The 23,278-nt window shown below is 49.5% G+C and overlaps 1 protein-coding gene across 1 annotated transcript in view; it reads right to left on the bottom strand.

Annotated features, from left to right (window-relative positions):
* REXO1 (RNA exonuclease 1 homolog) overlaps positions 1 to 23,278 on the bottom strand; it is a 44,894-nt gene that overhangs the window by 9,193 nt on the left and 12,423 nt on the right. Inside the window, 17 exon segments of the mRNA XM_079328528.1 lie at positions 929 to 1,002; positions 1,556 to 1,669; positions 3,596 to 3,733; positions 5,584 to 5,697; positions 7,383 to 7,506; positions 11,560 to 11,697; positions 13,761 to 13,924; positions 14,566 to 14,767; positions 17,024 to 17,125; positions 20,411 to 20,421; positions 20,424 to 20,490; positions 20,492 to 20,515; positions 20,517 to 20,542; positions 20,545 to 21,016; positions 21,018 to 21,149; positions 21,151 to 21,309; positions 21,311 to 22,161. Coding sequence (XP_079184654.1) covers positions 929 to 1,002; positions 1,556 to 1,669; positions 3,596 to 3,733; positions 5,584 to 5,697; positions 7,383 to 7,506; positions 11,560 to 11,697; positions 13,761 to 13,924; positions 14,566 to 14,767; positions 17,024 to 17,125; positions 20,411 to 20,421; positions 20,424 to 20,490; positions 20,492 to 20,515; positions 20,517 to 20,542; positions 20,545 to 21,016; positions 21,018 to 21,149; positions 21,151 to 21,309; positions 21,311 to 22,161 — 2,912 coding nt within the window.

Here is a 23,278-nt window from a genome sequence, read left to right as displayed (position 1 = left end):
GGCACACACAGAGAAGGTGATTTTAAAAAAATCCTAAATTCACATGAAAAAGAAAGAAAAATAACAACCTGATCCCATCCAATCCCACTGTGCAGGACAGGCTTTTATGGTGCCCAGAAAGTAATTCTGATTGTATGAAACCTTGAATTTTGCCCAGAATTCACCTTCCACCTCTGGCTTTTGGTTCTCCCCTGTGTGGCAAATAGAAAAATGCCACTAAAACAAGTGACAAGGAGTGTGCCCATAGAGCTGAGGGGAAGGCACAAGGCAGACTGGGGATGCCAGGCTGGACACCAACTCTCCTGCAGCTAAGGGAAAGAAAAAAGCACCTGTGCAAAGGTACCCCAAAGAGTGCTCTGCTCTATCAAACTCCACACCTGAGCAGGTTTGTAATTGTTTTTTCTAGTGCTGGGCTCCCTCAAAAGAAGTTCCATGACACTTTGGAGTTACAAACAGGCTCCTTGGGAAGGCTCCTCCACTCATTACAACCAAGGAAAAGCAACACGTCAGAAAAGATTTTTCCACCTAAAGAAAGTTACCTTAGCATGGGAATCTGGAAAGGAAAAGATGGGAAAAAGGCTTTGGCACATTACTGCAAAGGCTCTGAAACTGCTCCTTAAAAGAAAATAATCTCTTATTTCTCATTTTTTCTGTGATTCACTAAAGAACACGAGCTTTTCTATGTCCCTCAAGTAGATGAGCTGGGCAGCTCAGGATAAATGAACCTAGCTCACTCCAGACAGCTAAGTGTCAAATCCTGGATTTTCCTACCATTGCAGAGCAAAAAAAAATTAAGTTGCATTTGTTTTATCCCCTTAAGGGAAGCCACTGTTCTTCTAAAGGCTTAAGCAAGGATTTCCCAGCCATTGGCACTGTGAGCAGAGCACAAATGTCACTGAGAATAAAAAGGTGTTGTTCCATCACTTACTTTAGCAACCTGGCAGCCTGGTGACCCCACAGCTCCAGAGCAGCAGCTGTAGTGAGTCTCCCACCCACCTGGCACTGAAAGAGCAAGAGAGAAGGGTCAAGGAGAAGAGTCTTGTTAACAAGAGACCTGAACTTCAGCTTTCAGTGCAGATCCCCTGGATGAGCACAACAATAACGTGCCAAACACAAGGGGAAAATAACTGTGGATTCACAGGCAGCAATCTGAAGAGTTTAAGTCTCTGGTGCTCAGCCAGACAAACTCCAGAAGCCACTCGGATGCTGTGATGGAAAACCAGAGCAGAGCTCAAACTAGGTTAGTGCCTTGCTGCAAATGAATTCAGCCAAGATCAGTGAACTCCCCTGGGAGTGACAGACCTCTAATGCTCCCAGTCAGCCTTTCAAAAGGCTGGTTTGTTATTTTCTCAAAAAGCACAGGAAGCTTTTTTCCTTTACTTTTCTCAACAAAGATGAAGCAGCTCTGCTGCACCCCAGTGCCACACTCTGGCACCTCCAGGCCCAGCAGCTGCTGGTGAGGTGATGTCAGTGCCAGGCCCAGGAGTGTGACAGTCCCAGCAGGAGCTGAGGGCTCTGTGTGTGTGTGTGTGTGTGTGTGCAGGGCTGTGCTCACCTCGCTGCTTGCGCAGGCGCCCCCAGTGGTGCACACACTCCTCCCTGCGGAGGCAGCTCCCCGAGGCTGACACCAGGTACTCAGTGCCACAGCGACAGCAGATCCTGCTGGAGCCTGGGGACACACACAAATAGCAGCAGGTCACTGCAAACCCCTCACCTGCACAAAGGAAAGCAAATCACAACCACTCCGGCCCCAAATGATGGTAAATGGTGTTCTGTCTTAAAAAGGATTCTAAATGTTGGTCCAAACTCCCTCTGAAATCTGCTCCCCAAAGATTCTCCAGTGGTTGTGGTCCACATCAGCTGCCCCCAGCTCCAGCAAGGTTTGCTGCATTGTTTCTCCATGCACAGCAAATTATGTTGGAGTCTAACAGAGTTATTTTAAGAAACAGGATAAATAAGTCATTCTTTGGACATCAGAGCTAATGAAGCCTGGTTTCCAGGGGATCTGTGCCTTGTCACTTCCAAATGACATTTTAGCTCTTCCAGGGCACATCTTATCTGTCAGGATTTTCCAGCAGCTAAACCCAGGGGCACTTAGGGCAGGGTCTGGCCCAGCAAGGGGACAGTCTGCAGCTGCTCCCTCCTACACCTCTGCTTTTACTGCCCAAAATCTGGGGAAGGGAGATGCAAAAAGCCACTGTGAAGGAGCTGTCATTCTTCTGATCTCCATGCAATCCCATGAGTTTTGGTGTGAGCATTAAAGCTGTTAGCACATTCCCAGCTCTGCCCAACACCAGCCAACTGGTCACAGTGGCAGCAACAGCTTTAGTTAAACAAGGAAAAATTCAAAGATCTTGCAACATCTGCAGGAAACTACAGGAACAAACTAGGAATGTGAGCTCAGAATCATACAAAGGAGCTGGCTGGCTCCCTGGAAAAAAGGGCTCTCACAAATACAGCACTTGATAGTGTTAATGCAAGAGAGCTTTTGCCCAGGTTGCTTCAGCAACCACAGGACAAATGTAGGCACAAGGTGTTAACATGGATGAGCACTTAACACACTTTAGTGAGGTCTCTCCACTCAGATGCTCAGGGGAGCGTGGCAAAGCACCTCAAAAGAAATCCCCAGTCTGGCTTTTATCCCTGCTGCAGCACAGCCTGCTTCAGTCAGGTCTGAGGAACAGAAATCTTGCCATGAGTTCAGAAAATTCAGAGGAAGAAAACCTGTGGGATCAAGGCCAGGCTGGACATGGCTTGGAGCAACCCAATCTGGTGGAAGGTGCTCCAGGGGGTGGAATGAGATGGGCTTTAAAGTCTCTTCCAATTCAAACTATTTTGTGATTTTATGATCATTTTGTCCAGCTGCAGAAAGGGCTCTGGGGAACTGTGTGGCCCTGCCATGAGACCAAACAGCAAACTCTGCAATCCAGAGCAGCACAGCAGGACCCACTGCAAAGCCAGCCTGGCTCAGGGTCAGTCTCATCCCACCATAACAGCAGCTCACACAGACAGAGACAGAAAAAAATCCTTCCCTGGGAGAGGGGAGGGTCACCAAGTGCAGAGCAGGAGTCTCTTTCCAACCTGCTCAACTGCTGCTCTTTGGCAGCACAGATTCATGGAATTGCTAAGGTTGGAGAAGACCTTTAAGATCAACTATGAGCATCATCACCATGGTCACCACTAAACCATGTCCCCAAGTGCCACATCCACACAATTTCTGGACATTTATGGGGATGATGATTCCACCACTGCCCTGGGCAGCCTGTTCAATGCTTCACAACCTTTTTCAGGAAGAAATTTTCTTTTATATCCAATCTAAACCTCCCCTGGTGTGACTTGAGGCCATTTTTTTTCATCCTCTCACATGTTACCTGGGAATTAGAAATTAGAAACCTCCCTCAGGCTCACAGCCCCACAGACTGTAAATCTGGGTCAAAAATAGCATTCTCAGGATATGAAAGCTGAAGAAACTCTCCATGCAGGAATGCAGCAAAATTCTGCAACCGCTCTCCCCATCACAACAGGAGCAAAAGCTGCACACTGAGATTTTTTACACAGCTGTATCTTGCAGGAGGGAAGAGGCAGCAGAGCTTACAGTCAGTGAGTTTCTTCTCCTCTGCAGTGAAGAGCACAGCACGGCCAGGCTTGTCGGGGTGGGGCAGGGGGTAGCCGTTCTCCTTGAGCTGCTCCTCGGTCAGCAGGTACTCCCTGAGGCGCCGGTACAGGGCAGCTCCTGCACACACACACACACACACACCCAGCTCAGCATCACAGCCCTGCCACACCAACCCTCCTGCCCTGAGAAACTGCCCCTCTGCTCTGCAAACACTGCCTCAGCTCAGCAAGGGGATTTTGGTTGGGTGGTGATTCTTTGCTTCTGGTCATTAGGGGATAAGTTGATTTTTCAATTCTTTGGAAAAGGAGCGTAAGTCTGCAAAGCACAGCTGGAAGAGAATTCCTCCAAAAGGCTCATCTTCAGCTTTGTTGTTACTGATAGAATCAACTCAATCTGGGTTGCAAGGAACCTTGGAGATCATCCCATCCCACCTCTGCCCTGGCAGGGACACCCCCACCATCCCAGGCTGCTCCAGCCCCAATGTCCAGCCTGGCCTGGGACACTGCCAGGGATCCAGGGGCAGCCACAGCTGCTCTGGGCACCCTGTGCCAGGGCTCCCCACCCTCCCAGGGAACAATTCCTGCCCAATATCCCATCCAGCCCTGCCCTCTGGCAGTGGAAAGTCATTCCCACTTGTCTTGTCACTAAATGTGAGACTTCTCCCATTTTAATATTTAAATGCAACAGCTGATAATTGGTAACACAGCCCTCAAACACCCCTCAAAGACCACACACAGCTCCCTAAAAATTTAATTATCAGAAGTTTCTTCCTGCTACTGATTTCAGGCTGTTCATTTCATTTCACAGAATAATTACAACTTCTTGCACTCTGCTCAATATCTCCTTTGGCTGCTGTGTTAAACCCTTCCAATATTGCTGGGCGCCCTTTGATGTTGCTTAGCTGAGCTATACTGGCCCTTTTAAGCTTCCTCAATGTCAATTCCTTCTGCTCCATGGCCTCCCTGGCTCTTCTCTGATCTCCTCCACAATTTGCCTACATCTCTTGGCAACCAAAATACCCATAACTGATTTGAGCTCACATGAAAAATGCTCGTGGCACAACCCTTTGGCTACAATATGACCTTACTGTGACATTGCTGAAAGTGCAACTGAGCCCTGCAGAGATGGAGATTTTTAAGTTTGCCTTTTAATCTGACAGGCATATTGTTAAGAACTGCTTCAGGGCAAGAAAGTTAAAGTAAAATAATGCCCAAAGCACAAGAGGCAGCTCTGAATGGTTATTGATGCTCCATCAAAGCCAGCCAGGCTGCAGCAGTGACCTCACAGCCCCAGAGAGGATGGAAGGAGAGCCCTGGTCAGTGGTGTCACCTTCCCCCAAGGGACTCTGCAGCTCTGTGATGCAGCCAGGTAATAACTCCTGTCAGAGAAATCCCAGCACTTCAGGTTATAAAATCCTGGAATGTCCTGAGTGGGAAGGGACCCTCAGGGATCATCAGTGCAGCCCCGGCCCTGCCCAGACCCCCAACAACCCCCCCTGAGCATCCCTGAGAGTGTCCAAACGCTCCTGCAGCTCTGGCAGCCTTGGGACCATTCCCTGGGGAGCCTGGGCAGTGCCAGCACCCTCGGGGGGAAGAACCTTTCCCTGAGCTCCATGCCAAGGCCTGACACAGCTCCAGCCCTTGCTGGGCTCCTGTTCCTGTCCCAGAGCAGAGCTCAGCCCCTGCCCCTCTGCCTCCCCTGGGCAGGAGCTGCAGCCCCCGAGGAGTCTCCCCTCAGTCTCCTCTGCTCCAGCTGAACCAGCCCAGTGCCCTCAGCTGCTCCTCAGCCCTTCCCCAGCTCCCTGTCCCTCCTTTGGACACTCCCCAAGAGCTTTAGATCCTTCTGACAGTTGGTGACCCAAGTGCCCCCACAACTCCAGGTGAATGCACCAGCCTGATTCTGCTCCCCCTAAAGGTGTCACACCTCAGCTCCACCTTCACAAGTGACATCCCAGCAGAGGCTCTGACCTGTCAGGTCCTCAGCTCTCAGGCTCCCTGAGCGGTTCAGAGTGAAGCTGGTCTTGGCAGCAAGCTTCCCTCCCAGCACAGCCTCGTGGGACACCACCTTCTTGTTACTTGTCTCTGCAAGAAGGAACAGCACAGGGATCAGTCACCAGTGGGGGACTTCAGTCCTAGTTTGGGACATTACCCATGGGCAAGAGGAGGACTGTGTTTATCCTCTTGAACCCTTGTTTTGCTCCAGAAATGAATTCTTTGTGCCACATGCTGGCCCAGGATTTCCATTCCAGTGCTGCAGAGTTTTCCACTCACACTGTTAGCCCACTGCAATTTTGAGGGCAGCAAGGACACTTTCACAGTTCTGCTAGAAACTTGTAGCTGTCCCTGCTCACTCTGCACAGCAAGCCCTCCAACTGACCAAAAGCAAGAGAGGAGCCAGCACAGGAACAACTTGACCCCTTCATGTGCTGTGTGAGGGCATCACCCACCCCCAGCAAGCAGCTTTGATTCTGGGGCCTTGCAGACCAACCTCCCACACAGGATCTTTCAACTTCTTTCAGAAAGGAGCTTCAGAGCTCTAGAATATGCTCAGCACATCAGATAATGGCAAGAGGGGCTTTTTACTAATCATTAACTGGCAGCCCTCTCCTAAAGGCCAGCCTCCAAGTTCAGCTGCTCTGCCTAATGGCCAGGAACGTAATGAAGACAGAGGAGAGAAAAGGGAAGAGACCAGAGAAAAAAAAATTCACAAGAACAGCACAAATTGATTGTTTAATGTACCCTCTCGAGAGCCAATAATGAAATGTCTTAACCCTCTTGGTTTCTCTCTTGAAGCTTAATGTGTGTAACAGATTTCTGTGGTGATGGACGAGTCTATCACTTTGAAGGCATCATGTGAAAGTTACTCCATTAGCAGGGCTTTTCATTTGAAAGAACTTGTGCTAAAAAAAACCCCACCCGTGTGGCATTATCTCCATTTAGGCTGAGAAAGCCAACAAAGGCAGGACCTGCCTCTTGAAGGCCCATTAAAGCTTGCCAGGCTATAAAAAGCTAAACTGGAGCTGTTTGCCTTTCAGCATAATGCTGCTGAGAAATGGGTTCTGGCTTTTCAAACAAGTTTCCCTCTGGTTTGCAATGCCAGCATGTGGGAGTCCAGGGCATATCCCTGGCCTCCTTGGGGGTCTCAAAACCCCCCTGGTGAGGCTCTCAAAGACTCCTGAGTGAGACCCTGGTGTCTCAGGTGCTGAATTCTAACCCCTGGGGGAAATTACAAACCCAGAGGGAATGGAAACAAGCCACCAAAATTAGCAAAGTGTAAATTAGACTTCAGAACGTAGATAAATAGGTTTTTTGGAATGTTTATGATAAGGGACACGTGGCCAAGATGGAGAATTTGGGGGATGGACACCTTTTCCTCCTTCTTCTCCATGTCATCCATGTTGGGTGACACGTCGGCACTCTTGGATTGGATGGGGTCAGGGCTGGACCATTTAATAAAATTGTATTGTACTGGGAAAATTCTGTAAACATGTAATACATAGTACAAACTATATAAGATAAGCCCTGCCTTCACCAGGCAGATTCCACCATGGATGCCAGGCTGAAGAGACCAAGTAAAAGGTCCCTGAGATAAGAAACAATAAACAATCCCTGGAAAAAGAGAAAACCATCTCCTGCAATCTCTCACTGGCTGCTTCAGGGAAAGCCAGGGTTTGAAGCACCTCATGTCCCTCTGGGGTGATCTTGGGGCAAAGGAGAAACCCCAGCCTGGGACACGAGCAGGGCTCCAGTGTCACTCAGGTACCTACTGTTGCTGCTGGCCGGGGAGTTGGGCACGAGGCTGCGCAGCTTCTTCAGGGTGTTGACAGCCACGTTCAGGTAAATGTTGCGACTGGTGCTGCGCTCATAGGCCACCTTCTCCTCTGCCAGGGCCTGGGAAAGCACAGCTCATCAGCACAGCTCAGCACAGCTCAGAACACGGCTCAGAACAACACAGCTCAGAACAACACAGCTCAGAACACGGCTCAGCACACGGCTCAGCACACAGCTCAGCACACAGCTCAGCACACAGCTCAGCACACAGCTCAGCACACAGCTCAGAACACAGCTCAGAACACAGCTCAGAACACAGCACAGCACACAGCTCAGCACAGCTCAGAACACAGCTCAGCACACAGCTCAGCACAGCTCAGCACACAGCTCAGAACACAGCTCAGCACAGCTCAGAACACAGCTCAGAACACAGCTCAGAACACAGCTCAGCACACAGCTCAGCACAGCTCAGCACACAGCTCAGAACACAGCTCAGAACACAGCTCAGAACACAGCTTAGAACACAGCTCAGCACAGCTCAGAACACGGCTCAGAACACGGCTCAGAACACAGCTCAGCACACAGCTCAGCACAGCTCAGAACACGGCTCAGAACACGGCTCAGCACACAGCTCAGAACACAGCTCAGCACAGCTCAGCACACAGCTCAGAACACAGCTCAGAACACAGCTCAGAACACAGCTCAGCACACAGCTCAGCACACAGCTCAGCACACAGCTCAGAACACAGCTCAGCACAGCTCAGCACAGCTCAGCACAGCTCAGCACACAGCTCAGAACACAGCTCAGCACAGCTCAGCACACAGCTCAGAACACAGCTCAGCACAGCTCAGAACACAGCTCAGCACACAGCTCAGCACAGCTCAGCACACAGCTCAGCACACAGCTCAGCACACAGCTCAGCACACAGCTCAGCACACAGCTCAGAACACAGCTCAGCACACAGCTCAGAACACAGCTCAGCACACAGCTCAGCACAGCTCAGAACACAGCTCAGAACACAGCTCAGCACAGCTCAGAACACAGCTCAGAACACAGCTCAGCACACAGCTCAGCACACAGCTCAGCACAGCTCAGAACACAGCTCAGCACAGCTCAGAACACAGCTCAGAACACAGCTCAGAACACAGCTCAGCACAGCTCAGAACACGGCTCAGAACACGGCTCAGCACACGGCTCAGAACACAGCTCAGCACACAGCTCAGAACACAGCTCAGCACACAGCTCAGCACAGCTCAGCACACAGCTCAGAACACGGCTCAGCACACGGCTCAGAACACAGCTCAGCACAGCTCAGAACACAGCTCAGCACACAGCTCAGAACACAGCTCAGCACACAGCTCAGCACAGCTCAGAACACAGCTCAGCACACAGCTCAGCACACAGCTCAGCACAGCTCAGCACAGCTCAGCACACAGCTCAGAACACAGCTCAGCACACAGCTCAGAACACAGCTCAGAACACAGCTCAGAACACAGCTCAGCACAGCTCAGAACACAGCTCAGCACACAGCTCAGCACAGCTCAGCACACAGCTCAGAACACAGCTCAGAACACAGCTCAGCACACAGCTCAGAACACAGCTCAGCACACAGCTCAGCACAGCTCAGCACACAGCTCAGCACACAGCTCAGCACACAGCTCAGCACAGCTCAGAACACAGCTCAGCACAGCTCAGAACACAGCTCAGAACACAGCTCAGAACACAGCTCAGCACAGCTCAGCACACGGCTCAGAACACAGCTCAGAACACAGCTCAGCACAGCTCAGAACACGGCTCAGAACACGGCTCAGCACACGGCTCAGAACACAGCTCAGAACACAGCTCAGAACACAGCTCAGAACACAGCTCAGCACACAGCTCAGCACACAGCTCAGAACACAGCTCAGCACACAGCTCAGAACACAGCTCAGCACACAGCTCAGCACACAGCTCAGAACACAGCTCAGAACACAGCTCAGCACACAGCTCAGAACACAGCTCAGCACACAGCTCAGCACACAGCTCAGCACACAGCTCAGCACACAGCTCAGCACAGCTCAGCACACAGCTCAGCACACAGCTCAGAACACAGCTCAGCACACAGCTCAGAACACAGCTCAGCACACAGCTCAGCACACAGCTCAGAACACAGCTCAGAACACAGCTCAGAACACAGCTCAGCACAGCTCAGAACACAGCTCAGCACACAGCTCAGCACAGCTCAGAACACAGCTCAGAACACAGCTCAGCACAGCTCAGAACACAGCTCAGCACACAGCTCAGCACAGCTCAGCACACAGCTCAGAACACAGCTCAGAACACAGCTCAGCACACGGCTCAGAACACGGCTCAGAACACAGCTCAGAACACAGCTCAGCACACAGCTCAGCACACGGCTCAGAACACGGCTCAGCACACGGCTCAGAACACAGCTCAGCACACAGCTCAGCACACAGCTCAGCACACAGCTCAGAACACAGCTCAGCACAGCTCAGATACACAGCTCAGAACACAGCTCAGAACACAGCTCAGAACACAGCTCAGCCACAGCTCAGAACACGCTCCAGCCACAGCTCAGCTCAGCACACTAGCCTCAGAACACAGCTCAGAACACAGCTCAGCACAGCTCAGACACAGCTCAGCCACAGCTCGCACCAGCTCAGAACACAGCTCAGCACACAGGCTCAGAACACGGCTCAGAACACAGCTCAGCACACAGCTCAGCACACAGCTCAGAACACAGCTCAGAACACAGCTCAGAACACAGCTCAGCACAGCTCAGAACACAGCTCAGAACACAGCTCAGAACACAGCTCAGCACACAGCTCAGCACACAGCTCAGAACACAGCTCAGAACACAGCCCCCTCCCCCTGCTCACACAGCCCCACAGTCATTTGGCTTGGCAGGAACCTCCAAGATCTCTTTTTTCACTTTCCGCTATCCCAGGTTGTTCCAAGCCCCATCCAAGGTTTGAACACTTCCAGGGATTGGGGCAGGCCACAGCTTCCATTGCTTTTGGAGGAAATAAATGCCTGATTCTTAAAATACAGATTCACCCACCAAAAAAAAAAAAAAAACTGCCTGACAAGGAACTGAGTAATAAAGCAGAACATGGCACCAATATGTGCTGGTTGTGGGGTCTTGCTCAGGTAAGAGAAAAAAAAAAAATTTTATTTTAAACAAAGTGCTGGAAAAAGAACTTTCTTGTGAAACTTTTCCAAAGAGATGAATAAAAATTTCCTAATTAGAAAAAAAATTATTTTCCTCAAATTTTAACATATCTTAAATGGGTGTCATGCATTCTCTTTTCCCCAGTATAAAGTCTGCTTGGCTTAAGTATTCCAGAGCTGTCCTTGTTCCCAGGAAGATCTAAACCTGCATGTTTTTATCAAGTAATTCTTGATTCTTGTTCTAGGAACTGCCTGAGAAAGGCTGCTTTCCTCACTGTGGTGCAATGCAGGATCTTCACTGGTAAGAAAAGGAGGTTTGGCAAATGGTGACTCCTTGGATGCAACAGGAAGCTGGGAAGGTGGAATCCCACAAAAGAAATCCTCGTGGTGTCTGCTTTGCATTGAACACACCACACAATGTCCCACATTTACCCAATTAATGGCCAGGCTTTCCCAATAAAATGGGTTATCTTCTCAACTCTGCTTTTGGAGTCCTTACTGCTAGTAGACTCCTTAAAATCTCCTTAAAAGCAGCAAAAATAACCAATTCCCAACTAATTACATCTATCCCAAACACTCCCCTGTGCCCAACACTTTGATTCCAGGTGTTGTTTCTGGCTGCACCAGAGCAAAAAAGGTCTTTGACCACAATGCACATTCCTCTCCTGGGGTTATTAAAGGGATCAGGTAAGATTTCCAAATGAAGGGAAAGATGGGATTTCCTACTGGAAGTCCCCACTAGAATGACACTTTCTGTTGCCCAGTCTGGTAATATTTAATGAAAATTTCCTCAGCTGAACTGTCAGTGGAGTTTTCATGGAATCAGGATTTGGCTTGGAAGGGACCTTAAAGATCATCTAGTTCCCACCCCCAAGTTCCTGCAAGCATAAATCCAATCCAGTTTTCTGAATTTACTACCATTTTGGAAGGTCTTGGCCAAGGCAGAGGATGTCATTCCCTGCTGAAAACTTTATTCCTGAGAAGCAGGGATCTGTACAGACCTTGTCAAAGGCTTCCTGGGAGGAGGAGCAGAATTTCAGGCACTCATCAATGAAGAGATTGAGATACCTCTGACGAATGTTGGTTGGGACTTTAGCACCAAACTCTGTGGGAATAACAGGCCTCTGTAAAGTGGTGCTCTGGAGGTGAGAGAGAGAGAGAGAGAGAAAAAGGCTGGTCAGGCTCCAGGAGGCTGCTCTGAGGCTCTCCCATTTCCTGTTACTAATCATGGGGTGACTTCCTTTTTGAAAATCTGCCCAAAGCCAAACTTAACACGCAGCACTTTTGGTACTAAAAATACCACTTGAGGCTTCACCACCTTCAGTGCTTGAACTCCTTTAGAAAACAGCTGCATTTGACTCTGAAGTCAGCCAGGAGCCAGGGACTCCAGGGGAATTAGTCACAGATTCAGGGCAGGGGTGCTGACACTCCCAGTGACAGAGCAGCACAGGCTGAACTGGAGCCTGAGCACAACAGCAGCTTTGGGCACCACACACAGCCTGGGCTCTCTGGCTGTGAAGAGAGCAGGAGGCCTCTCCTGCCAGGCTGGCAGTCACTTAACCCAAACCCTTCCTAGGGCATTCCTGCAAACTGGGGGGTTTGCTTCATTTTTAATGCCAATCATGATGTTTCTAAAAGGATTTACCCCTTCAATTTCTTCAAAACCTGCATGTTGGACCAAGGTATGACCCACCACTGTAATTTTCCATCTCACACCAGTTTATTCCCCACATCACAGCACATCGGGCTTTTTTTTCAGAGAGAAAAATGTACATTAATCTCTAAAACACCCAATTGTTTTGTCAGTTGTTCTCCATCCCACTCAAAAGATATCCTTAAATCAACCATCTGCTGCAATCTGCAATAAAAACAGCTCTGTGCAAGATGTGAGCTTGCTCCAAGAGGAGCAACTGGTCCTATCTCAGTATGAAAAGTGCTCATTTCCCCCAGAGACTCTCCCTGTGATGCCTGTTCAAGGAGATTTGGTCCTTTTCATTAAATATTTAAATTCTCAGTCTTTAATATAATACCCTTAAGCATCTCTGCAACTCTGCTAAATATTTGATCCTTTCATTATTTCTCTTATTTTTAATCAGCTTCAAGTTCTATGTTACTATGGTGGCAGTTTGGGTGGGAAAAGGAAAAAATTACTTTTCACTCTTCTAGAAATAATCAGAGCAAGTTATGACAGATCTTGACACAAAACATCATCAATAAAGGGATTTTCAATCAAGTCCTGGCACTAACTGTGTTCTGCCATCCACTCCAGCAAACAGCTCCTTATGCCATGCCCAGGCTGCTCCAGAAGGAATTCTGCTCTGAATTGTCTCAGCAAGTGACAGCTTCCAAGTGCTCATGGAAAGGAGGGAATTAACAGAATCATGGAATAGTTTGGATGGGAAGGGGCTTTAAAAATCATCCCATTCCTACCCCCTGCCATGGCAAGAACACCCCCACTGTCCCAGGCTGCTCCAGCCCCAGTGTCCAGCCTGGCCTGGGACACTGCCAGGGATCCAGGGGCAGCCACAGCTGCTCTGGGCACCCTGTGCCAGGGCTCCCCACCCTCCCAGGGAACAATTCCTGCCCAATATCCCATCCAGCCCTGCCCTCTGCCACTGGCAGCCATTCCCTGTATCCTGCCACTTTGCTAAGGAACTCATAGCAAACATACCCGAAGGCTGGGCAGAGGTCCCAGGGGGAAAATAGAAACAAAACAAAAATAATTAACAAAGACAAAATAGTCTTTTTTTTGAACACCAGCAGCAGCAGCATGAATTTCAGTGCTCACATTTTACTATCTAGGTCACAGAGGGATATTATTCACCACCACCTGCCTCAGTGTGGCACACAGAGCCTGGGAAGGCCATGAATCCATCCCTGCCTTTTGAGCATGGGAGATTCCAACCCCCTGGCCCAAACACACCCAGGCCAGTCAGCACAAGAGAAGGCTCAAACTGGAGACAAGTGATCAATATTGACAGAGATCAGAGCAGCACTTAAGTATTTCTACCTTTTTAAGCTCCTACCCCTTGAGTGTTTAATTTTTTATACAATGCTATCTAGGAAAACCACAGGAAGAAACAAACCCACTTAATCAACATAATCAAAACACCACTTTCAGCAAGTGCTAAGTTTGGAACAGCAGGATCAAACATTCCACCCTCCTCAGGGAATGACAGGAAAGAATTCAAATTCCTCTTACCTGTAAGGAGGGAACATGTGCTACCCTTTTGGGCACGATGGTGCTGGTGGTCTTGGAAGCCATCCCAGCCAAGGTGCAAGGCTTCAGAGGAAGGGTGGGGGCTTCAGAGTCATGGGAAGGTGTGACACTCCTGCCACCAAGAGTTGCCTTACTGCTCCCGAGGCCTGCAGGGAACACAAAACACTCAGCTGCAAATCTGCCACTGGGCTTGGGGCTGCCACAATGAACTCCATGAACTCACTGTCCAAGACCAGTGCTGCAAGCTGTGATTTTCCCAAATCCAGGTCTCCAAAGGGATACAAATTGGGCAATTTTACCACCTTGCAGGCAAGGATGAGGAAATCTTCTGCCAGGAAACGTGTCTCATTTGGGTTTGTTTTGGGGTGACTGAGTCAGCAGAGTTTAAAGAGGTAACTCAGCTGACAATGTCAGCTCTGAGTCCTTCCACTACAAAGGGACAGCAATGAGCATTCATTAGCACTTCCCTCCTGCTCCTTCCACCTCTGAAGGTTTAAATGGAAATGGAAATGAAGAGAAAACACAGTTAAAGAAAGAAACAAAAAGGAAAGGCTGAAGTGAGGGAGGCTGGGTGAGACAGATGAGGCTGTACACATCTGACCTCCTGCTTTTCAGAACAGCTGGAATTTCTCAGGGAAAGACCTTCCACTGGACACTATCAACAAAGCCTCAAGTCATGGCCAGTCCTACACACCCCCTGACAGTTTCACACGTGCTCCAGAGAAATGCAAACACACCTGTGCCTTTGCCCAGGGGGAGGACAGGACAGACCCCAAACCCCGCTTACTTTGCTTGGCTGCTGCGGTGAGGGCTGCATTTGGCACGTGAGCAATCCTCCTCTTTTCTCCTGGCAAACAGAGAGAGGCCTTTTGAACAGCCCCAGCCAGCTGTGCTGCCTGCTGCTGAGCCAGCTGGATCCTCTGGTAGCACACCTCCTGGGCCGTGGGGGGACGGTAGGGCCGCACCAGCGGCTTGCTCGGGGGCTCTGCCTGCACAGACAAACAGCAGTTAGGGCCAGCAGCTCCCTCTCCATGCACACCCACTGCCTTCACTCACCCCAGAAAGGGCTCTCCTCCTCAAGCCCTCTGTTAGCAAGCACAGTTTTGAGAGCACAAGATCCCAACTGTCCTCCAGAACAGAATAATTAGGAGTCATCCTTCAGCAACATGGCATTTGTGATTCACGCTCTGGGCAGGGCTCCCAGCTCACTGGCATGTTCCTCAATTGGCAGGTGTTATTAATGAACTGCTTTTGGTGGTGTGATGTTCTCCATGGCCTGGGCTCTATCCACACTCTGAGCCTTGCCCTAGCACACAAACACAGCCCTGTGCCTGCTCTGCTCTCTACAGCAATGAAAAAGTGACAACAATTCTCCACTCCCCTCTGCCATACAACACTGAGCTCCACTGCTCTCTGCCTGAGCACCCCCTGATCCACCTCTGGAACTGCTGAAAAGCCTTCACAGATGTGTGTTTATGTGATCAGAGCATTACACAAAGTGAGCTCTGAATTTCAAACAGGCTCTGGCCCTGCCCACTTCTGGAGGCACCTCACTGTCTCAGCTGTTACAGCACAAACAGGTTCCACACACGATTCCTTTGATGGCCAAATTTAGGTTTGCAGGAAAAGTCCCAGAAATGATGTCAGCAAAGAGAGAAGTTTCCTAGCAGCAGAAGTGTGAGAGAAGCAACAGTAGTACAAACTTCTCCACTCTACTTAAGAGCCTTGGAAATGTGAGGGACAGACCTTCCCTCCTGAAATCTCCTTGGAGGAGGGTGGCCATTTTAACACCTGGGGCAAGCTGGCACCTCCTGCATTCCTGGTCTCTGATGCTGACAGCAGCTTCTGGATACCAAACTGAGTGCAGTCAGACATTAAATTATAATTACAGACTTCCAAGCAGGACAGGCCACTCATTTTCTGCCTCACCTGCAATTCCTTTGCCCCCCCCCCATTTCCCCTGGCAACCAACCCCAAACTCAGCTCCCTCCCCTTCTCCTGCTCAGTCCTTGAGCTATAAATCATGAGCAAGACTGAGCAAATATTCCACTTGGAGGGACACAGCAAAGCAGAGGCCTCAGTTCTGAGGGGAAAAGTGGCAGTTCAGGTGTGACAGCACGTCCTGGGAGCTGCTCTGAGCTGGGACACTGCAGGGAATGCAGGTTGTGGAGCTGCCCTGGCAGCTGAGCACACCAGATCGGCTCTGTTTGCCCAAGCAAAGGCTGTGCTGGGGCTCCCATCTTTGGAAAGCATTTTGGGATCAGCTGTCACATTAAGAAAATATATTTAAAGATTTGTACATGTCTAAAAGGCACCTCTTTACAATAAATATTTGAGTTAATGAATTTCCAAGCCATTTGCTTCAGTCTCTTATCTCTTCACTTTGGAAGAAAGGGCCCTTATCAAACCACATGAACAGGCTGGAGATATGTAGTTAAATAAAACCCATTGTATTGACCCCAGGGCTTCAAATTATTAAAGGCAAAAAAACCTCTCCTAGGCTGAGAGGAAAGGCAGAACAATTAATTTGGACTACCCAGTTCAAATTAGTGCACAAGCCTCCACTCTTATCCTGCTGCAACATAAAACTAATCTGTGCTCAGCACCTGGAGGGAAACACATTAAACCCTTAGAGAAAACATGAATTAAAATCCCAGGGAGAAAGGAATAAAAAAACCAGAATGTCTTCCTTGTTTTTTGGTTTTGGTGGTTTTTTTTGTTTTAATTCTTCTCCTCTGTATTTGCACAACTGGGGAAGAAGAGTATCCAAACAAATACTGCTGAGATCTTGGCTGATTGAGAACAGATGTAAAGTAATGGTTTTAAACATCTGACCAAATTCCTGCAGGATCTTTTAGATCCACAAGGCACAGAAAAATACCAGCAGACACAGAGTGACCTTGTGTCCAGTGAATTTTTATTGAAATCACTGAATGAAGCTATCCTGGAGAAAAATGAACACCCCAACCTATCCCAAAGGGTTACCAAGAGAAGAATCCACTCACTCTTCCCAGCCTTCCCTTGCTTTTAGGAAGGTTTATTAGAGTTTTGCTGCCACTCTTAACAGATCCTAAATATTGGAGTTTTTTGAGAAATTGGAAAGAGAGGAAATGAAACTGCCATAGACTGATTCCAGCACAAACAACTCCCACACTGCTGCCTTGGGAATGCAGCTTTTTCCAGGGTCAGGACAGAAAATTCTCACCTGGAACAACCTAAACACCTGCTTCTAAATCTGCACTTACATTTCCTTGTTTGACAAGATGAGAGATCCTTCTTTTCTGGCCAGGAAACAAGGTAGTTAAATTATCTTCTGTCTTTTCTTCATTTGCTTCCTCTTTGGATGGCTGGAAAACAAAAGAAGAGGAGAACAGACATGAAGATCCCTCACAAGAGGGAGATTTGGAAAGTCTCCCTTTGGGTTAACCTGACAGGGGACAGGTGAGAACACTTGGTCAGCTGCTGGGCCACTGACAAGAACCTTGTTGTGAGCCTAGGAGGCACCAAGGGACAGCAGCAGGACATTCCCAGCCCAGCAGCAGCCTGGCATGGGGCAGGATCAGCCTCACCTGCCACAGGAGCCCTGAGCAGCCCTTCCCTGGCAGCCACTCACACACCTCACCTCCCATGGCATCCTCAGAGTCCAGGGGCTCGGGGGTGGTTTGGTTTTTTTAAGAAGTTGGGAACTGACTCATTTCTGCCCTGGGCAGGTGCTGACACCTGCTCAACAGCAAACCACCCTATTGGTGCCCCCACCCCACATTTAGGGAAATGTTTTCTGCAGGTTTATCCACTGCTGTCACTGCAGGAAGACTCTGGTGACACAGCCCAGGTCACATCCAGAAACACAGCAGGAGGCAGAAGCACCTCTCCAGGCAAAGCTGACACCTGAGAGCTGCTCCTGGACAATGAGAACCACTTGGGAATCTGCTTGAAGTTCAACTCAATTGTTAATTGATACAAAACATTTCACAAGATTATTTTTCAAATCTCCAGCTGCTCTCCAGACAATCTTGTTTTCAGTTTTTTAAAACAACTCCTAGCAAAACTCTGAGATGAGCCTGAAATTCAGCAACAGAGCCCAAGCAGGATTTAGGGATGAGATTGGGCACCACTTGGGGTAAGGCTGTGTTCAGCACCTGGATGAGCACCTCACCCTGAGTCACTTGGCTCCCTGGGAACCCCAGAGTCTGTTAATTCACTGACATCCCAATAAACTGTCTCACAATGCAATTCTCCCAGGTGGAAAAGCACCACACTGCCCACACACAGCTTCCTGAAATCCCAGAATCCTGGAATATCCTGAGCTGGATCCCTCAGGGATCATCAGTGCAACCCCTGTCCCTGCCCAGACCCCCAACAACCCCCCCTGAGCATCCCTGAGAGTGTCCAAACGCTCCTGCAGCTCTGGCAGCCTTGGGACCATTCCCTGGGGAGCCTGGGCAGTGCCAGCACCCTCGGGGGGAAGAACCTTTCCCTGAGCTCCATGCCAAGCCCTGACACATTGCTGAGACCAAACAACACAGAGTTGTGGTGGTTTTGCACAGCCTGGTGCTTGGCAGCAGAGGGCAGGGGGTGGCACACAGGTGGCTGCTGTGAGAAGCTGCTGGAAGCTTCCATCATGTCCAGCAGAGCAATCCCTGATGGCTCTGAGGATGGACATGCTGCTGGTCAAAGCTGGGCCAATTAGAGGAAATGGTAACACCTCTGTGATAACAAATTTAAGAAGAAAATCAAAATAAAGTGTGTAGTTTTAATTCCAGCTACAGAAGAGGAGGAGGTGAGAACATGTGAGGGAAACAACATGGAGACACCAGGGTCAGTGAGGGAGGAGCAGGAGGTGCTCCAGGCACCTGAGCTGAGGTTCCTCTGCAGCCTGTGGTGAGACCATGGTGAAGCAGCTGTGCCCCTGCAGCCCCTGGGGATCCACAGGGATGCAGAGATCCATACACAGCCCCTGGGGATCCATGGGGGATGCAGAGATCCATACACAGCCCCTGGGGATCCATGGGGGATGCAGAGATCCATACACAGCCCCTGGGGATCCATGGGGGATGCAGAGATCCATACACAGCCCATGGGGATCCATGGGGGATGCAGAGATCCATACACAGCCCCTGGGGATCCATGGGGGATGCAGAGATCCACCCCCAGCCCCTGCAGGAGGAGCCCACAGCAGAGCAGGGGGTGCCTGGAGGAGGCTGTGACTGTGTCCCCCATGGAGAGAGGAGCCCTGCTCACAGGCTGGAGCAGCCTGTCCTTGAAGGCTGTCCATGGAAGAGTGACCCACACCCCAGCAGTTTTGGGAGGCCTGTGTGCCTGCAGGAGGGGCTCATGTGGCACAGAGAATTTCATGCAGAACTGTCTCTTCCATAGGAAGGACCCATGGTCTCACAGGGAAGGACTCACCCAGAGCAGCACAGGAAAATCTCAGTGATGAAATGACCAAAACTCCTGTCTGCCTGTGCTGTCAGTGGGAAGGAGGGAGGGGCTGGGGAGGAAAAGGTGTTTTAAGGGTTTATTTTACTTCTCATCATCTTCCTCTGATTTTGTTAGCAATAAACTCACTTTGTACCTCTAAGTTGAGTCTGTTTTGCTCTTGGAGTGTTCTCTCAACTCATGAGCCCTTCATTTGAATTTTTTCTCTCCTCTGCACAGCTGTAGCAGGGGAGGCCAAGTGAGTGACTTTGGTAGGTGCCTGGTGTTTGGCCAGTGTCAAACCACAATGGAAATTACTCCATAAACAAAAACAATACCCAATCCCACCAGGTGCCTCTCCACAGACACCCATCTCCCAAAGAAGGATCCTTGTGCTGCAGTGAGCCTCCTTCCCAAAAGAGCAGGAAAGCAAAGCTCAGTGCAGGGCTGCAAAGGAGCCACACATGGCTGCTGACTGCTGAGCTTGGTCACTCCAGGCCACAATTAACTATTTGCTCTGAGTGGCAGCTCCTGGTTCAGCACTTTCTGAATTTAGTGATCAGTAATTCCTGCTACAGATGATGTGCCTTTCAACTATTTTCTTTTTATGTAAATACTGTCTTTTTACCTCCTTAGTCTGAAGCCTCTGGTACCACTGGAAGAAATTTTACCCTCAATTTCTTGCTTGCAACACCTATAAGGTATCCAGAAATCCTGAGGAACTCCCTGTACTAAGCATTTAGAATAGGAAAGATGAATTTGGGGAGTCTCCAAAGTGTCTGACAAATACTGGACTTACTTGCACCAACTCCCTGTCCAGGTCCTACCTGCCCTGATGTTCCTTAAAGTCTGCTGCAACAAGAAGGCAGTGCCCAGACTGGCAATCTTAAATTGGCTTTGAAACCCCCAAAACTCACTCCCTGCAGCCTCTTCTCCAGCCATCCACATCCCCAAGGTTCTCAGGCCAGATGGAGACAGAAGTAATTGATAACCTTGAAAGGTGAAAGCCTTCCACACAAAAGGGAACTGAACCCTCACATTTCACAGGCCGCTTTCAATCCAGCCGGTAAATTCCAGGTGCAACACCTCCAAGCACTCAGTGAGGACAAAGAAAAGATTCTTCCAACACATGGAGTATCCATCCTCAGCTACTTGAGAAATGCAACACCACTAAACTGAACCAGAATCCTTCCACACCCCCAACCCAGCATTACCTGTTTCCCAGCTTCCCTTGTTCTTCATTTTTACATCTTAGATTCATTAAGATCCTGAGACACTCCTCCATGGGATCTGAACTCAAAGTCCACATCTTTCCCCAAGGATGGAGTAGTCGATGTCAGCAGAGCTGAGGATGATGAGGATGCCCTGGAGAGCCTGGAGCGCTTGGCTGTGCCCGTCCTGCCCCTGTCGCTGTCGGAGGCTGAGGCAGAGCCGGCCCCGTCCGAGTCGGAGCTCGCTGGGGGCAGGGAGGCCAAAGGCTCCCTGCCATCCTCATCCCCACTCTCATCTCCAAACAGGTCCACGTGGCTCAAACTCCTCTGCTTCCTGCCCTTCTTTGGCTCTCCCTGCCCTGCAGAACTGACCTTGTCCTTCCTTTGCTCCAGGGAGCTCTTGGTCCCTTTCTCCTTGTTTTTACGAGCAGAGCTTTCCTTGCCATTTTTCACATCACATTTGCTCTGTGAGTCCTTCTTGCTGCTCCCCACCTTCTCTGTGCCCTTGGTGACACCCTCGCTCTTGCTTTTCCCTGAACTGCTGCTGTTGGACTTGGATTTTTCTTTCTTACACCCATCCACTTTTTCTGACTTCTGTTTTTCAGGTTTTCTTCAAGTTCCCATCTGTTTTCACTTTGACGCTTTTGTCTTTGGCAGTTTTCCTCTTCATTCTTGGTTTTAATTTTTCTCTTTCTTGAGCACTTTGGTCTTTGTCTGCATTTTTATTTTTCTCCTTCTTCCCAGGCCTCACTGAGGCCTGGTGTTTTACTAACATCCATTTTCTTCCTTTTTTGTTTGTCTTTGGAGTCTTTGTTTTTATTTTCAATTTCCTTGTTGCTCTTACCAGAACACAACTTTGCTGCTTTTGAGCTCTGTCTGGTGAGTTCTTGGCCAAGATTTTTTCTGTGAATTTGGAAGGTTCTCCCTGTGCTGTGCTGCTTCTTTGCTCTCCTGAGAAGCAGAGCTATCCACTTTTGTGCTCTGCTCTTTGCTGGAGAACTCATGGTTTGATTCACTCTCAGAACCAGCTTTTGAGGGTGAACTACCAGAAGCTGTTTTATATTCCACCTCAGCCTCATCTTCAGAGGAGGAGAACCTGGCCAAGACCTCATCATCATCAGGATCTTCACAGAGCTTCTTCTGTGATGGAGAGTAAGAGTCCTCATAATCAGGGGCCCTTTCCCTTTTGGACCCCTTGGCTGTGGCTTTGCCCAACAGCCTGGCAGAGTAATTGGAAAGGGGATCATATTCCAAGTCTGTGGAAGGTTTGGAGTCATCAATCACATATTTATTGTTAGTGACAGTGCTGCTGTATTTTTTATTCTGTACTACAGCCTTGGGGACGTATTCCAGTGAGCTCCCTTTGGAGTGGGAGGAATCCAAAGTGTATTTACTGGACCTGCCAGCAGCAGCCAGAGGAGTGGGGTTGTAGTCTGAGTTATTGTTGAAGTTGTAGCTCCCTGGATTATACTCCAAGGAGGCAAAGGAATCATTCTGAGGCCCAGCAGCTGACACAGGTGTGTTTGAAATGAGTGAGGAGCCCTCTGAAGCACCAAACTCCTTTGTGGTTTCCAGCAGCTCCTCATACTTCTTCTGCTCCCTCTCCACTTCATTCTTCACAGCCTCAATGGCCTTGTTGACCAGCTCCAGCTCCAGAATGCCAGGTGTGACATCTGTAATGTCAGCCAGAGTGCCATCCTCTGCCTCCAGCAAGGGCCTGGGAAGCTCAGGGTTGTAGGGGTCATAGCCTCGCTCTGGAAAGAGAAAAAAAGTCATTTCCTGCCAGCAATTCAAGTAACATTTAAAAGAGGCCTTTTTAAAGTCTGCTCTGATCAAACCCCAACACTGAATGACACAACCAAAAGCCACATTCTTGCACCACAGAATAAATAAATGTTGGATACCAAAAGCCACCAGTGATGTTCTCTGGTCCAGACTAAACCAGATTGTACAAACTACTCCCAGGACTACAGATCTGTTAACAAGGTGCTTTTAATACTCATGGAAAAGCTCTATAAATTAAATATTCTTCAGGGCACCAAAGAATAATCACTGTATTAGGCCCAAGGGGAGCTGACTGGGCATCAATGAAGCCACCCAGGAGGAAAGAGGGTTCCAGGGAAAAATTGTGGATTAGATTCTCACTTCCCAATGCTGACACCTAAAGCCCACCAACAGCCTCCAAAATTCCTCAAGGCTCAGTGTTTCTCATGGCAGCTGCAGGAAAACCACTCTGATATGGACTGACAAACTGACAGCTGCTGGTAGGAAGGAAAAACTACAACAGGCAACACAACTCAACTACTGAGAGCAACCACCCAGACAAGAACACTGAACACCCAAAACATTTCCCTTTTCCACATTCCCCTTTCCAGAAAAGTCCCTTCAGTGGCCTCTCTCCCACATCCAGCCTGGAGAAGAGAAGGCTCCAGGGAGAGCTCAGAGTCCCTGGCAGGGCCTGAAGGGGCTCCAGGAGAGCTGGAGAGGGACTGGGGACAAGGGATGGAGGGACAGGACACAGGGAATGGCTGCCAGTGGCAGAGGGCAGGGCTGGATGGGATATTGGGCAGGAATTGTTCCCTGGGAGGGTGGGGAGCCCTGGCACAGGGTGCCCAGAGCAGCTGTGGCTGCCCCTGGATCCCTGGCAGTGTCCCAGGCCAGGCTGGACATTGGGGCTGGAGCAGCCTGGGACAGTGGGGGTGTCCCTGCCATGCTGGAGGGTGACACTGGATGAGTTTTAAAGTCTCTCCCAACCCACACCACTGCAGGACTCCAACAATGACAGCTGCATTTAGCAAACAGAAGCTACAGGAACATTAACAGCTGCTTTTTGACTCCAAACTGTTTCAAATCCTTGTTTTATCACAGTGT

This window comes from Erithacus rubecula, assembly GCF_903797595.1.
Source record: "Erithacus rubecula genome assembly, chromosome: 28".
NCBI classification, from domain to species: Eukaryota; Metazoa; Chordata; class Aves; order Passeriformes; family Muscicapidae; genus Erithacus; species Erithacus rubecula.
Note: the sequence above shows the minus strand (reverse complement) of the source record. Positions and strands in the feature narration are given on the sequence as shown.